At 39.6% G+C, this 24,195-nt stretch overlaps 3 protein-coding genes across 6 annotated transcripts; 2 read left to right on the top strand and 1 right to left on the bottom strand.

The window, feature by feature from the left end:
• The first annotated feature begins 193 nt into the window (after positions 1–193).
• On the top strand, positions 194–6,763 carry LOC115734230 (probable apyrase 6). 2 transcript variants are annotated; one of them, XM_048280075.1, is made up of 8 exons: positions 194–966; positions 1,500–1,612; positions 2,465–2,572; positions 3,318–3,372; positions 3,835–3,993; positions 4,260–4,357; positions 5,545–5,744; positions 6,252–6,763. In XM_048280075.1, exons 1-8 carry the CDS (start codon positions 348–350, stop codon positions 6,502–6,504), a joined length of 1,605 nt encoding a protein of 534 aa, XP_048136032.1. In that variant the 5' UTR covers positions 194–347; the 3' UTR covers positions 6,505–6,763. The 2 variants fall into 2 exon arrangements, with proteins under 2 accessions (XP_048136032.1, XP_030520752.2); XM_030664892.2 differs by having other exon boundaries at positions 6,234–6,762.
• Positions 6,764–7,379: 616 nt separating this feature from the next.
• Positions 7,380–11,114, bottom strand: LOC115734231 (NADH--cytochrome b5 reductase 1-like). Its single transcript, XM_048280077.1, has 9 exons — positions 11,069–11,114; positions 10,910–11,026; positions 10,609–10,750; positions 10,370–10,460; positions 10,185–10,262; positions 9,177–9,257; positions 8,965–9,054; positions 8,302–8,367; positions 7,380–7,862 (listed from the first exon to the last, which is right to left on the bottom strand). Exons 2-9 carry the CDS (start codon positions 11,016–11,018, stop codon positions 7,683–7,685), a joined length of 837 nt encoding a protein of 278 aa, XP_048136034.1. The 5' UTR covers positions 11,019–11,026; positions 11,069–11,114; the 3' UTR covers positions 7,380–7,682.
• Positions 11,115–12,371: 1,257 nt separating this feature from the next.
• LOC115734229 (nijmegen breakage syndrome 1 protein) lies at positions 12,372–21,463 on the top strand. 3 transcript variants are annotated; one of them, XM_030664890.2, is made up of 14 exons: positions 12,372–12,687; positions 12,897–12,950; positions 13,259–13,523; positions 13,713–13,801; positions 14,720–14,847; positions 15,580–15,626; positions 15,729–15,837; positions 16,874–16,960; positions 17,829–17,991; positions 19,448–19,965; positions 20,338–20,399; positions 20,492–20,594; positions 20,661–20,719; positions 20,907–21,463. In XM_030664890.2, exons 1-13 carry the CDS (start codon positions 12,651–12,653, stop codon positions 20,712–20,714), a joined length of 1,716 nt encoding a protein of 571 aa, XP_030520750.2. In that variant the 5' UTR covers positions 12,372–12,650; the 3' UTR covers positions 20,715–20,719; positions 20,907–21,463. The 3 variants fall into 3 exon arrangements, 2 of the variants coding, with proteins under 2 accessions (XP_030520750.2, XP_030520749.2); XM_030664889.2 differs by having other exon boundaries at positions 20,661–21,463; XR_007198633.1 differs by lacking the exon at positions 20,338–20,399 and having other exon boundaries at positions 20,661–21,463.
• The last annotated feature ends 2,732 nt before the right edge of the window (positions 21,464–24,195 follow it).

Below are 24,195 nucleotides of genomic sequence, written 5' to 3'. Positions count from 1 at the left end.
CGAGAATGCTCACCCCATCGCGTTTTTGGCGAAATCAAGAAATCGATATGTCGGACTCACAAATCCCATCCAACTCCGATTTCCCATGCCGAAGCATCCGACCCGTCTAATTGTCGGGCCTGTGGTTTAGATCCACAACCGCAAACGTTTCGGGCTTTTCCTGCGCATGGGATCTCAGGGTCCGGCTCATTGCCGAAACTCCCAACTCCCACTCATCTCCGTCTCTCTCTCTCCCTCCACTGTCCGGAGATGGGACGCTGCATTTCCACCGCCGATCTGCAACTTCCCAATCCGTGCGACGAGACCTCCATTGAAATGTGAGAGATCGCCCTACAGGCGCTGGTTCCATGGACTCCTCAAATCTGCAGTCCAGAGCTTCGTCTTCATCTTCGCACATCCCTCCTCACCGCACTCAGCTCCACCCTCGCATGCACTCCTTCCCTCCTCCCTTCCCTCCCCAGCCTCACCCCAAGTCTCGCCCCAGGTTCCTCGTCCTCGCGGCCTCCCTGTGCATCGCCCCCTTCCTCTACTACATCTTCACCACCGCCCTTAGCATCCACAACTCCTCCAAGTTCGCCGATCCGAACCCCAGGTTCCGCGGCCTCGTCATCGACGCCGCCCCCTCCGGCTCCCGCATCCGCGTCTTCGAGTTCTTCAACGAGGGGGCGTTCCCGTCCGTGGCGGCCGTCGACGGATCGGGGAACGAGTCCATGAAGGTCCGGCCCGGGTTGGCGGGTTTCGCGGATGACCCGGAGGGCGCGGGCCGGTCGATCTCCGAGCTGATCGAGTTTGCCAAGCGGCGGGTGCGGAAGAAGGACAGGGCGAGGACTAAAGCTGTCTTGGCGGTGAGCGGGGGTTTGGAGGGGTTGAGTTTGGGGGTGAGAGGGCGGATAGTGGAGTCGTGTAGGCGAGTTCTGAGGAAGTCTGGATTCATGTTTAGAGATGAGTGGGCGCAAGTGATCACAGGTTGCTGATTTGATTATTTGATTTCCATGCTTCGGAATGTTTTGGCTGATATTCGCTGCTGGAAATTATGAATGTGTGAACTTATTGTTTCTTATTACGAAGTTCTTTTGCTGAAGTTTGGGAACCAAAGAGCGGTAGCAATCTCTATTCTAGCTTTCTTATTTCTTAGACTTAGTATAATCCTAAAATCCAATTAGCTGAAGTGAGACCTGTTTGGAGTTGCTTTGAGTTTCTCATATTGTTATCTGGAATTGCGAATGTCCTTAGAGTTGTGGTGACGTTAAGCCAAGGTAATCTTCTTGTGCTTATGTGATTTCCTTTGGCTCTAATTATCTTCTTCGTGAGGTATTGGTTTGAATGAATGGGGTTCTCCCAATCCTTTCTGTTATACATTTTAGTATACACTGTCCAAAGCAATGTAGATTGGTGATTTACGTAGTAATCCATTGACTTTTCTTCTGAATAAACGATTAGTATTGGTGCCTTTCCTATTGGAATTTTAACATTGGTCATGGAAAATGATGTGGATGTAGGGGAAGATGAAGGGATTTTTGCTTGGGTTGCTGTAAATTACATTCTTGGCTCCTTGGGAAGTGAATCTGAAGATACCACCGGGACAGTTGAACTCGGTGGCCGTTCTTTGGAGGTTGTGCCTATTAACTTTTTCTGATTTCATTATCTCTTCGAGTGAAAGTTGGCATTTGCATTCTATGCAAGGTTGGTATATGGAGATGCGTCTTGTTGATTCTCGATAGCATCTTTCTGACAAGGACCTTTTTCATAGGAAGGTGCTGCACAATGAGGCAGAAATACTACAGTAGACCAGTTTCTTGTAGGCGACGCATGTTGTTGAATTCTTTGGTTACTCTCTTAAAAAACTCCATTTATGGCTCAGATGGATAAGCAGCAAAGAAAAGCTGCCTCCTTGACGCAGCTGTATGCAATGTAAAATTAGGGTCCTATACTAACTCACAAACACAACTTGAATTATACTTCAGAAACTCGATATAGCTTTTCAAACTCGCTTTTAAGTTTTGACCTTTCAGCATATTCTCCCAATTGATCGAACAAAGATGAGTCAATAAGGCAAGTCCGTTAACCATGGACAAATGAAAACTTTTGAATCTCCTTGAAGCAATATTTCCTATAGAATGAATTTTCTTTTTACCTGCATTGCCTGTTGCAATGTGCATTGTAAGAGGTTTCCCCCTTTGAAAGGTTATTCGGCAGTTCATTTGAAATTGAACTGCCTTTTTGAAAATGAGCTACAAATTCTTGCTACTCTGCCCTCTGGAGATGTTTAGATATAAGCTAATATAATCAATTGTGGACCATCCAGGGCTTCTTTCTGCCAATCTAGTGATTATCTGATCTTTGGCATTTATGAGCTATATAATGATGGATCATAATTCTAGCAAAGAGCATGCATACATGTGTTGTCTGCTGGATATCTGAATATGGATGACTTTTGTTTTAAGTAGTTCACTGGTACTTACAGGTTACATTTGCTCCTAGAGAAACAACTCAAATACAAACTTCCCGAGTTGTCAAATTGGGTGGAACTACCTACAATCTCTACACGCTAAGCTTGCAACAATTTGGTCAGGTGTTTCCATGTAACGTCCAATATTTTGCTATTCTTTGCCTACATTTTCTTTAGATATTTGTCCTCATATCTCGATTCTGTGTCTCCTTTATGCTTTGGGAAGTAATGGATCAGTATTCAGTACTACTCTTCTACACTGCCCTCATTGCTTTTTCTAATTTTAAGCAACCAAAATCATGATTAGGTTTTTTGAGAAGTACTGGCTGTGGAGATGCCCAAATAGGCATTGCTAGCAATCTGATCCCATTTGATCCAGCTTTTACAACATACATTCAAGAGTACAGGTTAAACAGGGTGAAGAAAAGGTATAAATGTGAAGTTAGAGATGAGACAGACACTGCGGGAGCAGTGTTGTCATTGAATTATTGATAGTTCATAGTCATGTTTAAAGTGACCTAGTATTACTTAGGAACGTTGAGGTGGACAATTTGCATTGGTGACAGTTATGGCAGGATATTGATATGTTGAGGCGAAACCTGTTATAGTTTCCAGTCCACTGTGAAAACTTTGGTTTAAAAGGTGATCCTCAGAGCTAAGTAACCTTGGTTTTCTGTTTCTTCTTGTTGTGCCGAAGCTTCCTATTGATGTGGATGGAAGTGGACATTAGTGTTATATCTCTCTCTCTCCCTCTTCTCTCTCTCTTCCCCTCTGTAACCTTTAACTTGATTGGTTACTGCTGTATGTCATTCTTTGATCTGAAGATGCAGTTGAAGTTACCTGACTGCAAATGATTATTTTTATGCAGGATGATGCTTGGCGATCTTATAATGAACTTCACAGTCCTAGGGAGCGGAGAACTGGTGAGTTGATGAAACATATATTTCTCTCGCAGAGCAGCCGGCTTCATACTGTTTTGAATTAGTTTGAAATTTGAAGAATCCATTTGAAGATGGCTACTGTGACTGGTGGTTAGTTGAAGAGGATGCAGACTGGGATGAGATATTTCCCAATTTCCCATAAATTTTTCTTGTTTCCCGGAAAGATGGCTGCTCATCAAAACAAATACCACTGCCTTATTGAAAATGTTCAATTTTTCTTGCATTACTGTACATCTTACAATTATTTTCTGCATTCCTGATTCAAAGAATAGTTTTAATAATACATAACCAGTATGTTTTTGGTTTTTCTGTGACGAGGATGAACATCTATGTATGTATATTCTTGGGATATCAATGCTTCTGTGTGATTAAGATTCTCACTGACTTAATAATGTCATTCTTTACTTTGCTGTTGAAAATGAAGATGTTTTATTTGCCATGCAGCTTCAAGTTCAAATGATAAACATGTTATGAACCCGTGCCTTCCCAAAGGATATGGGGTGACATCAAAAGTGAGAGATACAAAGTCTCTTGCATCATATCCTGCTGGAAACTATTCCGCCTGCAAAAATGATGCCTTGGCACTTTTGAGAACAAGAAAAGGTGCCGTGCCCTCTTATCTCCTAACCTAAAGGTCTAAACATTTGTGTTTTTTAACTTCTCTAGAAGAATGTTGTTGTCATATAATTATTTAATTAGACTATTTGAGATGACTCAAATAAAAAGATGGAACAATCAATTGTATAGTTACACATATTCCATTGACTTATTTATTTATTTATTTATTTTGTGCTGGTATATTGTTCTTCCTGCAAATGATTTTGTAAACAGTACGATTTTCAAGTGTCCATTTCATTTTCTGGATGCAGATAAATGCTCTCACCCACCCTGCAAATTTCTCCTTTCTTCTGTTGGGAATCTGCAGGGCAGTGCAATTCCACTGGAAAGATTCTATTATACATCTGAGGTATGTAAAAAAGTGTCGTGTTTAGTAAACGAGTCTCGAATAATTCAGTCAACTTGAGTTTCTTCATTGCTAAGTGTAACTCATAGGAAGCAAACAGAAAGCCGTAATACAAGTGTATGTGCTTGTGTATGTTTGAACGAAAAGGTGTATACTTGAATGGGATTTCCTCAGAGCTTGAGGTTTCGGAACCACTTTTGGGAGGGTGAGAACGTGGAGCATTCTTCTTGTATCCGACAAGACTTATTCTGTGACCTCTGGTCAGAATGGAGCAATTGCCTGAGTGGAATAAATATGTTAGGGTAAAACTGCCATGCGTGAAAGCTATGATGTTGACAGTGCAGTAAAAGGTAACATCATGATTGTGCATTTGGCTGTCCCAATTAAGAGTAAGGTTTGTGGTTACCGAGTCATGGTCAAACCTCTCCAACTGTTCATAGATGCATTTTAAATGACGAGTCGAAGAAAGATTGTAGTCTCTTAAAACCTTGCTTTTTGGTGCTAGCCATATTGTCCAATGAATTTCATGCAATATATATATATATATATATAGATATATAGAGAGAGAGAGAGAGAGAGAGAGAGAGAGAGAGAGAGAGAGAGAGAGAGAGAAAAAAAAAAGCAAGTATTTTGCAAATCCTGTGCAAGAAATCTGAAATCATCCTTTTCAAGATGAAGTGAGCCGCAAGGTAATGTGCAGCACTTGCTAAGTTTAATATTGTTGCCTGAACTCCAGTTTCGAGCAGTAATCCATTGCAAAGATACCATTGTTTTCTGTAGAATAGCAGAGTAAAGATGCAACTACATGTCCTCTGCTTCTTGTTTTAATGATTGGTGTATGAAATTTCACATCTCACTCCGAATGCAAGTCTATTTAGTTTTTAATTATGTAGTAAGCACACATAAGCAAATCAGAAAGAAATGGGAAGACGTCATGCAAGTATATTAACCTACCGAGTTCAAATTCATTGAGAAGCGATCAAGTGATGGATCCAGGGTCATGGTTACTCTCATGCTCTCTTACCTTTCACTAGGGTAACCCGGCAAAATATACTATAATATATTGATACAGATGTGTGCGTTTGATAACTTTCTTTAATATTGCTTCTATATTTAATTGATAGACTCTGCTTAATTATTTCGCTCGAGTTATAAGTTAGCCATCCATCCCAATATTGAACCTTCTACAGTTTTTTGGGATGTTCTCTAGGGAGGGTTTGCTTGACTTGAGGCTAGCTGGTGACCGTTATTGTGGTGATGATGATTGGGACAAATTGAGCAACAAGCGAAATAGCATGGAAGACCTGGATTTGTCCAGATATTGTTTCTCTTCAGCTTATGTTGTGGCTCTACTGCATGACAGTCTCGGAATTCCATTTGATGAAAAAAGGTGTGGTTGCTCTATTCTTCCAAACTGGATTGCTCCATATTTCTGTTCGACCACGAACGTAGAAAAACCTTTCATTTCGAAACTGAAAACTAGATCTTGCGGGTCAACAACTAAGATGTAATGTACTTCGGATGTGCTATCTTTTAGTACTTCGTTTGCAGATTGTGTTCTTAGCCTGCGCTCTCATTGTCAATCCAAGTTCAAGAAGTGTTTCCCACCTTTGTGATAGTTTTTCCTTGTTGGCCTTTACTTGGGATTCATGTTCCTTGCCGAGGACCATATCTCTGATAGGATGTTTTCTGTCAGTTCCTCTTTCTCCATCATATGTGACACAGTAGGCGGGACTTTTTCTCTTCATCTTATGAGGTCCTTTCTCGTAGAAGTTGGCTGCAATAGAAGTTTGTGTGCAACAGTACATGTGTAAATGTGCAATTTATGAGTTCCTCGTGTATAGCGTTTGATGTTCCAACTTGACTTAATTAATCACAGGGTTCATTCTGCAAATAGAACTGGAAGCATTCCAGTTGACTGGACTCTCGGAGCTTATGCGGTCCTGACAATGCAGGACACTGTTGCATATGAATCCGATAACTTCGGGGAAATTGTTGGAAATGAGTCGGTCACGTACTTTTCATTATTTGCTGTACTTTTGATAGTTGTACTTGCCGCATTTCTCGTTTCGCAATGGCAAAAACCACAGTTAAAGACAATATATGATCTGGAGAAGGGACGCTATATAGTAACACGCGTGCCTAGGTAACTAGTTAGTCTTTTTTATTTCTCAAGTCTGTACATTCTTATGGAGGGATTGATCAAGAGAGGACATAAGCAGAGCAGGGTGCTGCGTCGAACAATGCATCGGAAATTGCTACCGGGGACAAAGCAGAAAGTTCGTCCAAAGTCAGAAAAAAATATAAGGATCTGCACTCATTTATTGGTGTCAGCCCGATTTTGTGATTATGAACGAGTATATATAAAAGTTTTTGCTTCAATTCCTTGCTCCTCTCTCTCTCTCTCTCTCTCTCTCTCTCCCTCAATAAATACCACTTCATTGGTATCCCATCCATATTGAGAATCTTGAAACTTTTTATTCTACCTTAAATACAAAAGATTTACTGAAAATCCATGTTGGAGTTTTATCTGTTTTGGTTGATGCCAGTCCTTGGCAGGTGGCTACGACTACGACCGATGACTAGAGGTTGATCTATCAGTGGCAATGAGCTTTTCAAGCGGTATTATTTTTTATTGGTGGGAAACTCTTCCAATCCGACTAGTTTAGCAAACAAATATTGACCAAATCATTCTCTGTTATTTATTTCAAAAAAAAAAAAAACCATGGATTTCTGTATCTAATCAAACTCCAAAGTTGGGAAATGCTAAATTTTGGCAATGGGGTTATAGATTGTATAGACAGCCTCCCACTTGTGAAGTCCATCTTTTTGGAGAAGTACTAAACACGCACCATTGTCTCCATCACTGTCGTGCCTCACAGAACATGATAGGAAATCACGTTCATGTTCATGTTACGTTTCAGAACTTGGAGAAGCCAGGGCAAGGTTGAGGAAGCAGTGTCTTGGGTTCAATGCGCTTTGCAAGTGAGATATGTGCTAAGTAGTTGGTAAATATGCCCGTACATGAACTGTAAGATAAGGATCTCTTTATTCCATAATCCAAAAGTTCTCCAAAATAAGCGTAAAGAGGATTTCCCACAAGGGTGCCCGAGTTGCCACGGGTTAACGGAAACACTGCTTTAAGAACGATGAAAGTTAATCACTGGAAGACTGCATCAACAAGACAAGAATTTTTAATTGCTGAAGTACTGAGCCAACTTCAGCAATGCTATCATGCAGTCCATAACCTAATCGATGATCAACCTGAGATGAATCTTGTAATAGGCTTTGACGCTACAAACAGATGGAGTGGTGGAGTGCCGTGTACCTAAAACTTGAACTGCATCTTGGATGTGTATTCAAGCTCATCGAGGTAAGCAGCCATCGCTTTGGTCATCGGTGGTGGTCCGCACCTCAACACCTGAATGTCACTGGCTGGTGCAGGGCAGTGAATTTGAATCATCTCTTTAGATACGAAACCAACGCCACCGTCCCATATTTCTGGCGGCTGCAACAGCACATGCAAAGTGAATGATTTCATGACTAAAGCAGTAGCGTCAAGAATGTGAATGGTCTGATCAACAAAGTACAAGTCTGAATTTGCTTATTATAGGCACCAGAATATGCAGAACTGTGGTAGCAGAGTGAAGATACATCTTTTGTAAAATACTTCTGCTACCAAATTGTCTGTCCTGAGTTTTTCTTCTGTTCTCTTTTTGGTCAAAAGTATCGTACAGTGTTATTCATGGCTTAAGGAGACCAGAAAATCCATCAAACAACATCTGGAAAGATAGTTCTGATTCATGTCGGACGGAACTAGGAATTAGAAGTTTAGGCCCCAAGTTGTCATATCTATTAGAGAGAATGCACTCTTTGGCTAGATGCATGCCAAGAAAGGACAAAAGGAAAACCAAAAGATTAACCAAATAAATAGAGAGGCACAAAACCTGATTCAAGACATAATAGACATGGAACTGATCAGGAAAACTCTGGGCAAAATTATCCAGCTCTTCCTGCAAAACGTGTTGCTAATGTTATTGACCCACCTTAATATACTAAGATTAGATGATCTCATGCAATTCATATTTAGTGAGGTACTCTTTAGATACATATCAATTGGCAGATCGTGTGCAAGCAAAAGAGAGATCAGCAATGAAAGATTATTTCCTGAAATAAATAATGTGCTAGGCCCTTGATGATACAAGCCACTGGTATAACCCATCTGTCTTGTGGCTCTCTGAGCACTTTGTTTGCACAAAGGCTAGGTTCAATAACACCAATTCAAATCGAAAGCAAATGAAATGACAAAAGGGTTGCCCAAAATGGTTCTGATATTACAGCCATCAGTTATGGCCTAGGTTGCTAAAACTTGAAAGAAATGATTTCTGAAATGATACCCTCAAAGTAAAACTTTACTACCGTATGAAGCTGAATCACGCATTCAAAAAGATGTCTCCGACAGAAAATTAATGCCTATTACTACTATTCAACTTTATGACCAATGCCTCTGATTCCAATTCAAGATGAAGACCAGATATTGTTCACGCCAAAGATCGAAAAAAGTTCAATTTAATAAAATCGCAGAGAGAGAGAGAGATAGAGACTACGACCTTCAAAAGGATGTCCTCGTATGTGACATTGGCATAAATGAGGTGAATCTTGGTCTTGTCATGAGGATTTTCTAATATGGCTCTGGCGACCTAAGTGCATCCAAGGAAAATAGTGGCAATCATAAAAACCAAATCTTTTGGCATTCAGTATCATACCATCAGATAGGAAAACTATCTGCGTACTGCCCAAATTTGTCATCCTACATACACACCTGAAACATTGGAGTAATGCCAGTACCTCCAGCGAGCATCCCAAAAGCCCTCACTTGGCCAGGTTGATACTTGAAGCGACCCTAAGAAAACAATAAAAGTACACCGAAAATAAATCTATTATGACTATCACCAGCAGATAAAAACTTCTGTTACACTTTGATTTTCGAGCATCAGACTTTGGCAAAAAGAATCAGCAGTGGACTCGTCATCTTCGAAAGGAACAGTAACTAGGACTCTTTATGAGTTTCATTAATTTATTTATGCTGCATTGTGTACAATCATCAATATGAAAAATCTTGTCTTAACACGTGGTGTGCAGCTAAAAAGATGAGCATTCAGATATATTCAACCCAATGGGCCACAGGCATACTACAACTGTGTCAGAAATGTAAAATGTTTACCATGCGTTATCTCTAACGAGAGCAGTGAACAACACATCCAAACTCATATTTATTTTGATAAAGCGATCATGTAATTCAAGAGGCTTGACACAAACTTGACACAAACAGCTTTCATGAAGGAGCAAGCTAGCCATCTAAGGAAGCATAGCTATTAGGAATGCAATCCTGAAGCAAAAAGTTATACACGGTCTAAAATTTATAATCTCTTCTTTGGTGCTTTTGTTGTTAGCCCAAAACATGTGCTTTGCCAGGACATAAATTCTAAGTCGTAGTGAATGGTCTTCTGCTAAAGGCCCATAGTCTTTAGCGTATGACCTCAAAGGCAATTGAAAGAAACTCCTCTTAACTCCCTGAGGAGAAATCGGTAAAGCGAGTATGATATTCAAATTTTTGTGGCTACTAAGAAAATTATCTCTAGCTACCAAACTAGTACGCCAACTCCCATCCTGCTTTACATTAATGCATAGAGAATTGAAAAAAATCCAAAAGATTCTTCACTTGCCTACAGCCTGAAACCATCAACAATCGGAAACAAACTATATTCTGAAATTGATTCGGCAAATGAAAACAACCTATTTTCTGAACTAAATTCGCTTAAAAATTTACCTTAGGCCCCTTCACAGCCAAGTGATCACCTTCACGCATTTCCCGGAAATGGTGGGACATCCTTCCTTGGGGATACATCTAATCACAAAGAAAAGAAAAAAAAACGTGCGATGTTATGAATGTGTGGAAAAGGAGGGAAAGAAAGGAACCACATCTGCCTCCGAGCTAATTGATTCGGCCCAAACCTTGATAACTAGCTCAAAGCATCCAACATCAGAATCCAAAGTGGTCGGAGTGTAAGGCTTTATAACTTCTTCACCGACACTATCCTTTCCTCTGTTATGCAAAAACATAAAAAATTCTATAATCAATGCCTTATAATATCCTTGCGCGCAACTCCACAAACACATACAGAAACCAAACATAAGCCACGCATCGCGAACTTATCCTAATCAACCAACCGAAAAGGTCAACGAGCTGAAACCTGCAACTCATATGCTGTCCAATCGGAAGCCCCAAGACTGAACTCGGAGTAGGAAGAGCGAATCTAAACTTAGCGACATTGCGGTTGAGCTGCGTCCTCTTGACAAGCTGAAACTCCTTGAAGTTCTCGGGATCAAGACAGCCTGACACATTCCAAATGCTTAAGTCAGTCGGATCGAAGGACGCCAAATGAATCCTAATCTCCGAAGAAGCCGGAAAAAAAGAAAAGGAAATACAAACAGCCAACGAGCACGGGAACAGCACGTGAACCAGAGACGTGGATCAGATCCCGCAGGACGTACCTTTAGGTTTCTTCTGGAGGTAGAAATAGTAGGCGGTACCAGCTCCGACGACGACGACGGCGACGGCGATGCTCAGCATTTCGACGCGGTGAGATTGCAGAGGCTCCATTTTTTGGAGTTTCGAGAAGCTGCAACCAGAGACTTGAGGAAGACGAATCGCGCAGAGAGAGAGAGAGTCGAAGCAGAAAGCGAGCTCTCTATGGGCTTCGCTCCGTCTCTTTCGTTCGAGTTTGGTCTATTCAGGCGGCCATCAATGGTGGCATTTATAGGGCGGACTTGACACCGGTTGCAGGATAATCGGAAAAGGCACGGTTTCAGGTGATTCCGCTCTCATCCCCCGGTTAAATCTTTTTCTTAGGCTTTTCTTTTCTTGCAATTGTAGAAAGTTCTGCAAAAGAACATTTAACAAAAGTTGATGAACAATTTTGATCATTTTCATTATAATTCATGAGCTAAATTGAATAATTATTAAAATTTTAAGAATCATATTAAATAAATTAAAAATTCAAGAGCATAATTGCATATTAAGATAAAGTTCATGGATCGCAATATTGCAAATTGAAACAAAATTTATAAACTATTTGATAGTTTGTTTGTGAAATAAAAGAGGAGCTGTCTTCTTCCACTGAGTTGTGCTTTATTAACGGATGTTTTCTCTCACTTTGTTGTTACTTATTAGCCATTACTTTAAAAGGGATGCAACTTTTGCAAGATCGTGTTTTTGAGGACACAACCGTTTAGCTTTTAGAAGGTTATGTTTATTCGGATACAATTTCTTAACCTTTGAGTTTGAGCGGTTGTTTGTATTCAAAGGTTTTCACTATAAATTAATGTGTTTAATCCACAATTTAAATTTCCATTTCCATTTTCGTTTTCTTTTCAATTGTTTCACTTTTACAGTTCTTTGAGAAAATATCAGAATTGTTATATGATATTCTTAATCCAAGACTTTGTTATATTATAGAGGATTTTTTGTTGTAATTGTGAGGCAAATAATCTCTTAAAAAAGAATATTATCACGTCTCAAAATCCGATGCCATTTATTCCCATTCATTCTCTAAATTTCCTAACACTATATGTGCAATTATTCCTTCTTAAAACAAGAAAAATACACGATCAAGCTCTTCACTCATTGGAATTTTTTACAATCAACTCCCTCTGTGTTCAATTATGATGAGTTTGAGCTGATGTGACGCTGGAAGATGGTCCAAAGTAGAAGGTCAAATTTTGAAATAATCAATGAGACTGATCAGCTATAAAAAAAAACTTGGTTGATTATTGTTTTACCTTGCTGTCTGGCCGGCTCCTATTTCCCGAGATCATTAGATCATTTTGAATTTCATGCTTTCATAGAATGGGGATGGAGGGATGAAATTGAAAAAGTTGATTAACTTGGAGGCCTCCCCTGTAATATTTTGAAATTCGAGGTGTGGTCCGAAATTCTTGCCAAATTTCAGGTGATTCAGCCGTGACACCGGGAGTCTTGAACTGCTCGAGAATGCAGCTGACAGCGATAGCGACGGCGAGCGGCGAACTCGTTCATCGTACGCCGTGAGGGTGGCCAGGTCCTAAGCTCTCGTGCTCGGTGCGTTCTCAGCGGGGTTGCGACACCCGACCCGAATCTCTCCGGAGCCTCCGATTCTGCCCGGATTTCACCGACGTCTTCGCCTACCTTGGCGTCTCTGTTTCGATTTTCGAAGCATTGCTTGCCCGTAGGCACGTCGAAAAAAGAAAGAGAAAAATGGTGTGGGGACTTTTCCCCGCGGATTCACTCTCAGGTAACACGTTTCTAGTTCGTGCGTGGAGGCACTCCCAGTGTGCGAACCTCGGAGACTAGTCACTCTCTGTTAAAACAGGCTTTGTACTTCGAGTGCGATGACATAGACAATCGCTCGCGCTATCAGCGATGTGTTCGAGCTTTGATTTTGAATTTTCATGGCCGAATTGTTTCTGACGAGCGTTGTGTGTATATCTGATCGCGAGGCAGGTGAAGAGAAGTACTATGTCTTCAGTAAGGGGACTTATAAAGTGGGCCGAAAGGGTATGTGCTGTGAATCTAATTCTTGAAAATGCCTCTGAGTATGCCGGTTTGGTATTGATTATTTTCGTGTGCGATCTGCATATGCACCGTTTTCTCAAGGGGACCATTCTGTTTGTTGAGAAACACGAACTAACATTCGGCTAAGCTGTGTAACATTGGCAATCATGCATATATATAAGCATCGCATCTGAATGTCGGCGCTAAAAATCCTATCTTCATGGAAGAATGGGGGGCCATAACTCTGAAAATGTCTGTTGGCTGGTTCTGAGTTTTGTGGTCGTGATTTTTTCCCCTTGCTGTTATTACAGGTTGCGACATAATTATCAACAAGGACAAAGGAGTTTCGAGGATTCATGCGGAGATAACTGTTGCTGCAATGACTAACACGAGTCCCTTGGCAATCGAGTCTTCCGCCTCTTCTGCAAAGGTCCTGATAAGAGATTGCTCGAAATATGGTACTTTTATCAACAAACATCTTGGCTCCCCGGAAAAGGTTCATGAGTTTCCTAACAAGGAAGCGACTTTAAAAGATTGCGATATGGTTTCTTTTGGAACTGGCAATGCAATCTACAGGTAACTTTAATCTTTTTTGCTGGTAAGAAAATTTGGTCTGTTACCATTTCAAATTGAATAACATTTGCTTTTGCGTAGTCTTTTACGTTAAGGTTATGGATTAGTATTTGGAAGCTCAAGATTGACACTGTTGAAAGTGATGATTTCTTCAGCAACATTTAGTTGATTATGTCTTTTGAAATCTGGCAGGTTTTGTTTTGTCCCGCTTGTATTTTATGTCGTCTGCTCGGAATCTCCCTCATCATTTCACTTTCTGGAAGAAAAAGTATCATCAATCGGTCAGCTCTTCTTTTCTCTTTTTGAATTCCATAAGCTAGTTGGTTTGCTTTATGATGTAGGCTTGTCTGTCATATTGATTTGCTTTCTTTATAATTTCTGGATGCTTTTATTAACTTCTTTTGAAGTTGCAAAAGGTTGAGGAGTGATAAAAAATATCCACTGTGCGTTTAGAATTGTAGTCCATTGCTTTTGTTTGTGGACACAACCCATGCATAATTTTAGCAAGGGAATGCAATGCAGCAATGAAGTCATGAATAATGAGATGTCATTTGGTGAACACGGTAACTTGCACAAGTTGAAATGCTTGGTCTCTCTCTCTCTCTCTCTCTCTCTCTCTCTCTATATATATATATATATTTTGTGTTTGTACATAGGATTGCTTCATATTATTGACTTGAGAAATAGTGGTGATTCCAGCATTCTTGGATGGTCCCTTGCTGTATACGGTGTTTCTGTTGGTGCATATCTGGACTGAACAAATAGCATTGAAGCTAGCCAGTAGTTCCTGAAGTATCTAGCCAACTGGTGAATCCGTAACCCAGAAAACTCATAGGAGTTTTGTTTGAGTTTGAAGATATGAGAGTCTCACTGTTCCTTCTGATACTGTGGTTGCGCTTTTCATATTTTCAGATTATTAAGTGAGAGTGGCCCTTTTCAGTTTATATCCATGTATAGGTATCTTAGTTGTCTCTGCATCATAGATCATTTACCGGCTGCGCTTCTCTTTATGTAGATTTGATCATGTCCATAAGAATGACCTTTTGTTCATTCTGCATATGGTTTGGACTATAGAGATTGCTTATCTAGATGGTTTTTTTGCCTTCTACTACGTTAATTTAAAGTAAAAAAGATGTTCAATTGGTTACCAAGATATTTTCATTTAGAGTTACAGTCTCATGTTTAACTATCTGAAGCAGGTGGTCTGGTAACTGAGAACTGTAGAGATTGCACACATGTCCTTGTTGATCACTTCATACAAGTTGAGGAAAGCCTTCTTGATGCAGTTGTGGCTAAGAAACATTTCGTGCTGAGTAGCTGGCTTGAGGTATAATTATATTAAACATCTCCGAGGACTTCTTTCTGCTTGTCACTTGGCAGTCTAGTTTTTGATGATTTTCTATTTTCTTTGTGGATTTAATTTGACAAACCTACTTGGATTCATCTAAGGTCTTCACAATAGTAACACTAATTGTGATCAGTCTCATGTGCATTCACATATTTCTCATGGTCTAAGGTTTCTCTATCATTATCTGTTATTGGTAATATGGATCCATCTCTAGTTCTTTGGTTTATGTAGCTAGCTGTTTGGTGGATCCATCTCTGGTTTTCTGTTTACTTTTTAGTAAAGGTTTTTGCCCTCCATCTCCTATATTTTATTTGCTTTCTGGATTGACCCCAGACCGCTTTTCTTCTTCTTCTTCTTTTTTTTCCAATCCCACAGTCCTTTATATATTACTACTGTCCTTAATTACATACAATTTTCTTTTGGGAAATTGAGGCTTTAATCTTTTTCCGACCTTTCTCGCCTAAGTGCATTTTCTTGCTTTTGGTATGTAGCATCACTCTATTTGAATAATACAAACTGTTTTTATTGAAACATCAACTGTCAGATGTCAACCGGAGTCGAAAACTGGTCTGCACTTGTTCAATCATACAAGTGCCATAGGAATAGGATATAGGCCTGATGGTGGATTATCTTTAACAAGAATCTAAATGTCTTAGATATTTCGCCTGTCAAAATTGTTTCTGCAAGTCTCTGATCAATGCTTCATTTTAGTATCTTGCAGAAAAAAAGGTCCTGAATGAGATCCCTAGCTACACTTCGTAAGTTTATTCCACTCTAGCTTGATTGCACCTGGCCTTCCCCAATATAATTCTATGTACATGCATCTCATTTGAATAACCACAATGTTCATTTCCGATCAGCCACCTTCCAACAATAGTAGCTGAAGGAGCATCAGTCAAAGTCGCCGAACCTAAAACTCGTGAGACTTGTTTGGGGGGATATACTTTCTTATTGGAACCAACGCAAATGGTACTTCATTATCCTTTAACCACTTATAAATACTTTCAGGTCTCGATCTCAATTTATTTGTCCGTTCAACTTTGTTGCTTGTAATTGTTCCATTGAAAAATATGGCCCATACTTCCATTTGTAGTTTGGACTTAGAAACAGGGATGGCCCCTCAATATTATAATTTGGGCACTTGCCCCCACTGGGTTTATTCTTCTTTACGGATTTTGTGTATTTTTACAAAGAAAAAAAAGGTTGTCCGCATGTTTTTTTACCTTTGGCCCCACTAAATATAATTCTTGTTAGCTTTGACTTATGTAACTTGTACTATGCTTCACATACGTGTCTTGTTTGTTAATTTTGCTAGAATTTGACATAGTTCTATGCTTTTATGCTTTTCCAATGTATGAAAAAGGAAAATTTAATCCAGCTAAGATAAATTATCATCATTATATTATTGCACCCACTGGCAACGCAGTCTAGCTTCATCCGTGCTTAGACATGCTAAAATAGTTCCATCAACTCATTCTTATTGGCACTGATTCCAAGGCGTGAAATAGAGGTGACTACTTTGACCCAGGAATACAACATGAAATTGACTTCAAATTAGTGTTTCAGTTTCTTAATGTTCATTGTATGTGATCGTTCTGCCTTTAACATGATTGGCGAAGAATTCAAGTCTAATGTTTTGCAATATGTAAGCTGAGATATTCAAGCCACTATTTCATCTGTTGATGCCATTTCATTTTGCACCTTGTGGATATTCTAGCAATTGGATTGTTTCATGTCAATTAATTGTTTTAACTCGGAAAAAGGAGTTATCTTTATTGCGTTTCCTGTTTATCCAAATGGGTCGTGTGATATGGTTGGAGTTCATATATTTAGTTAACGCTTGTGTATCTGATTGATGTATCTAGGCATTTACCAACTCGGACTAGTCAAAAGCATGACCATGAATGTGTTAAGGAATGCAGATGACCATTTTACCATATTAAACTATCAAGAACTTGATGACCTCAATGTGATATTGAAGTCATCTTTTATTCTCAATGTGCAGTATAAGTTTGGAGATAGACTGCAGATGCTGTTGGGCGTAGCTGGTGCAAAGATTATTTCGGTGAATGAATTTCATTTTTCTAGCCAAGTATGTATTTCATCCGCTAGATATTGTCCACTTGTTAGTAAACCGAAAGCTTCTAATAATCTGCTTGTGGGTGGTGAGAACTACATAGGTAGCATGCCATCTCTAATGGTATTCATTGTGTTTGTGTAACTATCACATTTAGATGCTGTCACTATCTGGGTCCCGGTATTGTTAAGTTAAATGGAACTTATCTAGCCATTTACAAGCAAATACATGTCATGGTAACAATTACTTTTGGAAGTTCAAGCTGTCTGTGAAGATATTGCTTCTGACATCCATCTACCAATATTTAACTTTTCCATTAAAAGATCTACAAAGCATTCAATTGTCAACTCCAGCAAGGATGGAGCTAGGACATCCAGCCAGAGTATACACTAAATTGATGTGGATATTTTGTTACTCATGTTTTCCACTAGAGATATTTAAGGCTGCAAAATTTCATATTTGAGATCATAAAGAAGTTGCTACATAAAAAGTATGCTAAAGGGTTGAAGTTTAAAACCTTATTATTATTATATCACATTTGACTTCTCAAACTTTGCTGTGCATGGAATCATCATAGTTTAATGTGATCAAAGCCTCCAAGTAATGAATCATTAGCTCCGTGTGAGGAAAATAATTTGTGTAATTAGGTTGAGTTCAGCTCCAGTGAGGGCAGCTGCCCCAACTGAATTCCACTGCACACATTCTGAAAGTCCATCTGAGCAAACATACCTAGCAAGAGAAAACTTTTCCTGTTAAATAGCATGATTGATGTAGCAGGAATAAGATCTTGTTACCTGTGATTATAGCACTTGCTGTTTTCTGTATTTTCCATGCCCAAGTTCCTGCTGACATGTTTCATACACGCCTTTTGCTTGTATTGTAGGCATCGGAGTTTGAGAATAAGCAAGTTGTGTATGTTATGCCTAGAAGAACTGTTGATAGTCGCTCCAGCAAAGTCAGTTTATTGTTTAGAGTTAATGAACTGGATTTGGTCTGCGCTGTTTTGTCTGGGCATCTGGACACTTCCTCACTTATATCACCAGCTGGTAAGGCCTTTGAATAATAATTTGACGATACAATGTCAAAAGAAATGCACTATTACGCACTCAAACTACTTATCCGTCTATATTGGTATATATTTACACAATTTGTTGACATCAGCCGACACCCTTATCAGTTAGCATTACTTTAGTGTATATTATTTTTCCTTGGAAAATTACCATAAAAGCTGAACATGGGAAGGCTGGTGGGCTAACTTTAATGTTGCCAATGGCTCTGAATACAAATTGTGTGATTTTAACAGGACAGAATTCAGTGGGCTCAATCTTGTGAGCTACTGGGCTCTTGATAAGAGCCGAGAAGAAAGAGAAAGTGATTGAACAGATTTTAGAAGTTCTTTCAATATCCTTTGGTTGAAACTCCTCGTTGACCTCTGATGCAGAGTTTAGACTGTTAGAAAGTACCAAATTGATGTTTCCCACAAAATTCAGGGTTTCCTGGGCTGTCTGATCTACTATGTCAAGCCATCCCAAGTAGTTGAAGAGATGCTAGATAAGATTGGCAAACAATAGCCCAAAGAAGTAAATCTGAAATACAGCTAGAAACTTAGGAGGAACCATTGTCTTCCATATGAATGAAATTCAAATTCTTAATTTGTTATGCCATTCAGTGGATAAAGTTTTATCGCTGCTTGGAAAGGTGACTTGCTAATTTCACAAAGCTTTCAATTTGAAAAGATAACTATGAAATATCTATAATTGTGGGGGAAGGCGTTCTACCGTTTTGTTGATAAGCTACATAAACTATAAAAGATATTCTGCTGAACTCGATATGTTGAGGCATTCAATTTTATGCTATCCGTAGTACTCCAATTATGTAAGTCCATTCTGCTGTTCGTTGTACCTATTAATTAATATTTTATCAGGATAAGTGTACCGGAAGTCTTAAAACTTGTCACGATGGTGCAATTGAGTCATAAAACTTTCAAAAAGTGCAATCAAGTCCTAAAACTTGTCAAGTTGGTGGAATGAAGTCCTTCCATTAATTCCGCCCCACTTGACAAACGGAAAATGTTAAGAAGTTGTGGGATTCGATTGCACCAACTTGACAAGTGTTAGGATTTGATTGCACTTTTTAAAAGTTTTAGGATTCAATCGCATTTTCGTAACAAGTTTTAGGACATCCAGTGCACTCATCCCTATTTCATCAAAACAATAGAAAGATGCACAGGACTGTTTCCAGGTACCTTGTGTCCCTGACCATGTTTCGTGAGATTTGAGATAGGAGACTGACAGCTATGGATATCTGTGTAGTTGCGCTTGGTCGTGCAGTAACATTGTTATATCTAAAGTCTGGGGAGGGTTTGTATGCTGCTATATGGAACAACTAGTCACTACTCATGAGACAGAATATCAAACAATGAATAATTTTGTTTTAGTGTGAAATTCTTTGCCACTTCTGAGTCATAGTATGCATTAATGGTCAATTCTGTCCTTTTTCCAGTGATTGTTTCGTCTTCCTGCTCTACGGACGAGACAGTGGTAGCTGACTCAGAGGCGGACGATGAAACTGCTACGTCGATGCATGTTGCTTCCCCTGTTCATCTAGAGAAACACGCTGTGCTTAACCATTCAGGAAAAGCTTCCCCAAATGGTGTTGTAGCTGACTCAGAAAATGACGATGCTGTGGGAAATAAGTACAGCTGCGACGACATTGTGGCTAAATGTGACAGAACTGCCACATCAATGCATCCAACTTCGCCTGTTCATCTAGAAAAACCAACCATGCCTAAAGATTCAGGAAAGGCTTCCAGAAATTGTGTTGTAGCTGTATCAGAAGATGACCATGCTATGCGCGAGTGCATCAACAACAACATTGTGATCAAAAGTGACAGAACTGATGAGTCTGCTGAAGGATCTTCAGATATTATCTATAGCCAGGATTTAATAGTCAGGCGCACTACTTTACCTGCAATAAGCTCTGTGGATGGCTCTGGAGTAAACTTTAAATGCTTTAGAAAGGTATTCATACTCCGATTCATTTATGCCTCTACTATTTAATTTTCAAGTTAGGTACGGTTTCCAATCTATGCAGCAAGTGGAGATTCTAAGTTGTGTATTTTGTTGCCATTTATGCTGTTTGTGATCTTAATTACAACCTAGTGGTTTATTCATAGTTGGGCACCTTATGTTGCTTTGCACATTCCTGACGGAATAAAAGTTTGTTGGCCCTGTCTTGGCTTATAAAAGTGACAATATTTGTAGTTGCCAGTACTATCTTTTCCTTCCCACAGCAAGTTGCAAGTTAGGCATATGTTGGCATTTTGTGGCAGATTTGGTTTGCTGGATTTTGGGTATGCATGTGCCTAATTTTGTGCTGCAATTTGATTCTAGAAAAATACTCCATCGGGGAATAGTTTTGACAATCTTGTTCCATTTTCAAAGTTTCCCTACAAGTAAGTACCTTGCCCTTAATAAATTTTAGCCGCTTGCCTTGTCAAGGCCTATATCACATTAATCCTCGCATAATTCATATTTTGTGGTGTAGGGAATCAGACTACGGAAATGAACAACTGGAGGAATCAGTCAGGGAAGAAAAGAAGAGGAAACAGATGGAAGCCATGGCAGAAGACCTATTTAATAATGATAAGGTGAACCACTTATACTGAAGATGAATGAGGGAGATGGCTGAGAACTGACCATTTCTAATTGTGCAGGGAAGAAAGCGTGGGGTTGCGGGTTCCCTTCGCAGGCTTCTTACGCATAGTTGACCTGGGTAAATATTGCTGATGCTATTTCTAAGGACATTGTGAAAGTTAAGGAAAACACTTGAGAAATATTAAGCACTAGGTTCATGTCGGTCGTCATGGCTTGTAATTTTGAGTCATGTTTCAGACGCGAATGTTTTACGTGTTTCAAACACCCACATAGGCATGGATATATGCAGTTGTAGACACAAACAATTAACTCGATGTTTGACTATGTCAGGCTGGGAGAACAGTCGCTGCTCACGCAACTTTTGTACTGCTTGAAGTCGGAGCTTCCTCTCTGCATACGAGCGATTTTGGTTGACAATGGGAAAGTTGGCTCTGAATCGACATTGGAGATGTGGAAACCATTCTTGCCACACCATTTGATCCTTCAAGCTTGGAAACCACCTCCAGTTAAAGGAACTTCTCAGTCATGGATGAACGGACTAGCTCTCAGTTTTGGAGGGCTTGGAGGCATCCCTTCCATCATTCGAGACCTCCGTCACATGAGCCGTTGCGTTCTTTTCTGCGTTATGCATTTTCTCGATGTAAAGTCCGGTGAATATCTATCTATCTATACGGATCTGTTGCCTCGGGAACCTAGGCGACTGAGCTCTTGTTGCTGCTTCGTCACATTGGCCACTGCTTTTGCACTCATAAATTATCTCCGGTGGCAAGAGTCAAATATAGCCCTTTGCCCAGTTGACTAGCAGGATTCTCTTCCTTCCTTTTTGTTTTTGTGAAAGTATAAATACCAAATATTTGACTCTGTGACCACCTTCATAGCTCTAGTTTTCAATGCACCAAATTCATAACCGAGTTTTTTTTTTGGAGATCCCATTGAACTTTCACATCAATTTTAAAAAATGGAAATATATATATATAGTAAAAAAGGCACATGGATTAAGTAGGATGGTCGGGCGCTGATTAGATCGTCACGTCTAAGCGATTTTTGGCTAAATTTACCTAAAGGATTAATTTGAGAAATCACTAAAACGTTTAGGATTAAATTGATAAATTGTTTAAAAAATTTTAGAATTAAATTAATACTATTAAAAGATTTATGTTTGAATTAACAAATTCTTTCGAATATTTAGAATTAAATTTGCGCAATTGAAATATTTAAAATCGAATTGATCTGTAATAGATTTGAGACTTTTCATATAGTTTTTCCTTATCCCTTTGAAGTTTGAACGACCCGTGTGGCTTTTGGCTGGTCGCGTAGGTAATTTTCCTTTCCAACGCGATTGAGACCTGTGCCGCCGATGGAGCACCGACCCATGTCTCAATTCGTTCCCTCCAGTCTTATGAATACGCCGTCGGAACTAAATTCTAAGAACACCCCCATTCACATTCAGGCTCCCCTGTCATACCTCTTCTGGTAAATATTTTCTGCACTCTGTATAACTTGAGTTTCAAAATCAAATAATGAGACAGCCTTTATTTACATACGGGTATTCGAAGGCCGAAATTTGTGTCGAAACGTATACAGAGATCTCTCATCCCTCGGTGGTATCAAGAATGGATTTTTGGTACTCTCCCCTTCCTTCGAGGCTAAGACACCCCGTCGGCATCGGTCTTGCGAAGTTTCGCCTCGCGAGTTCGCCTGCTTTTCTCCCCGATCGCCATGGATCTCCTCTTGCTCGTGCCGGGGACTTCAATCTCGCAATCAGATAGAATCTTTCCACACCACGGGCATTGCCTGCAACGGTAACGCAACTCCCTTAGGAAGAGAAGCAAATCAAAAGGTCCGTTTCGGGCGATGTTTCGATCAAAGATGGAGAGAAACAACTCACCGGAGTACATGCTTCATGCTCTTGGTGACGGCATGACCCGGGTCGACATAGCTCAAGCAGTGGCTGCACCATTCCATGACTTCAAAGTGTAGAAGGAAGAGGGGATTAGCACGTTTATAAACAAGTCGTGTATCTCTTGAATTTACTTTCGGATATTACCAATTAGGTTTTGCGGATATTTATGTTCTGAGTTTCTTTCTTGGGACCCAAGTACCGAACTTTGGCCATTCTTACTACTTTGTTTGACTTTAGTTATATGATAGTAAAGCTTCTTGATTGCTCCGTAATTCGGACTTGGTCACCAAGTTTCGCCAGAAGAGCAAGAACATAGTTTGCCAATTGGGGCATCTTCTGCTATGCAATAAATCCGAAATCGAGATATGGCTCCGTTTTATGATTTAAAAAATATTTTCCCGAGAATGATCGCTTATATTGTTTGAAATAATTAAATAATTTTTTTTGTTATTATCGATAAGAATTTATGCCTAAATATCTTCATGGACGATAGAAACTTTTTTCTTTTATTAATTTGTGAAAGCAATAAAAATAATTATTTTTGGAAAAAATGAATTCCAACTCAATTATTTTCGACCAAAGAGACGGAGCCTACGCATGGTAAATACAGGAAAGAAGGGCGAAGAGTGGGCTTCGGTATGATTAATTGAGAAGTGATTCCAAGAATTAAAGTTTAGAGGAAGGAATTAAATATATATATATATAGTTAGCTATTTTGCGGGATAATCTTTTTTATTTGAGGAAGATACAAATTCTCGAGTTACTAATGCTAGTTTCCACCGTCCTAGCGTGAGCATCAAATTCACTTCAATTAGGGAATCGGTCTGGCTTTTGGGTCTAGAAATTGAGAACCAGTTTAAGTCGGATAGGGTCTCGATAGTCGATTTTGAATAGGAGATTTTACCCGAGACCGGTTCAAAGCTGATTCACCTCAGTATAACTAAAGGTGAGCAAAAGGAACTGTTCGGCTCGGGAATTGCACGAACTAGACTGATTTGGCCGGTTCTAGGTGGTTCCTAGTTTCAAAAAATTGGAACCGATGATTTTTTATCCGGTTCCCGGTTCCATAAATGGAACTGCTAACTTGGATCGAACCCTTTTTTTTTTTTGTATATTTCTTACAAATCTGTAAAAAAAAACATAATCCTTCACAAACCTTCCTATCAAGAACGCCGTCCTCGGTTTGTACCCTACATCCACAAACCTCAGGCACTTACGCTAGCTTTTCACAATGGATTATGGATGACATGCTAAAAAAAAAAAAAAGAACGTTCCAACGGTTCTATCGACCCATTTAGGAACCAGATTGATCCGGTCCTGTTCTAAAACCTAGTGGATTGGTCCTCGATTCCGGAAGGGTCCGATTCCCGGTTCCCGGGTGGGAACCCGACCACTCAGGAACCGATCATCCCTTGGTAGAATAACCCTTTCAACCAGCCCAATGGGTGCTTTAGATATATTCTAAAAATAAACGAAAGTGACTCTACTACTTTGGAGACTACTTCTTTGAGTTTCGAAGATAATATGTGCACCGTTGCTTAACCGAGACAGCTTCATTGAAATACATTAAATCTTGCTATATTTATAAACTGTTAACAAACCGAAACTACTCGGATTCGGGGTAGAATATGGAACCGACCGGTTAGGTTCCAAATCTAGCCGATTCGATTGCTGGTTCACAGATTTTTGAA

Source organism: Rhodamnia argentea, chromosome 6, assembly GCF_020921035.1.
Source record: "Rhodamnia argentea isolate NSW1041297 chromosome 6, ASM2092103v1, whole genome shotgun sequence".
NCBI lineage: Eukaryota > Viridiplantae > Streptophyta > Magnoliopsida > Myrtales > Myrtaceae > Rhodamnia > Rhodamnia argentea.
This window is presented reverse-complemented; position numbering and strand designations above follow the sequence as displayed.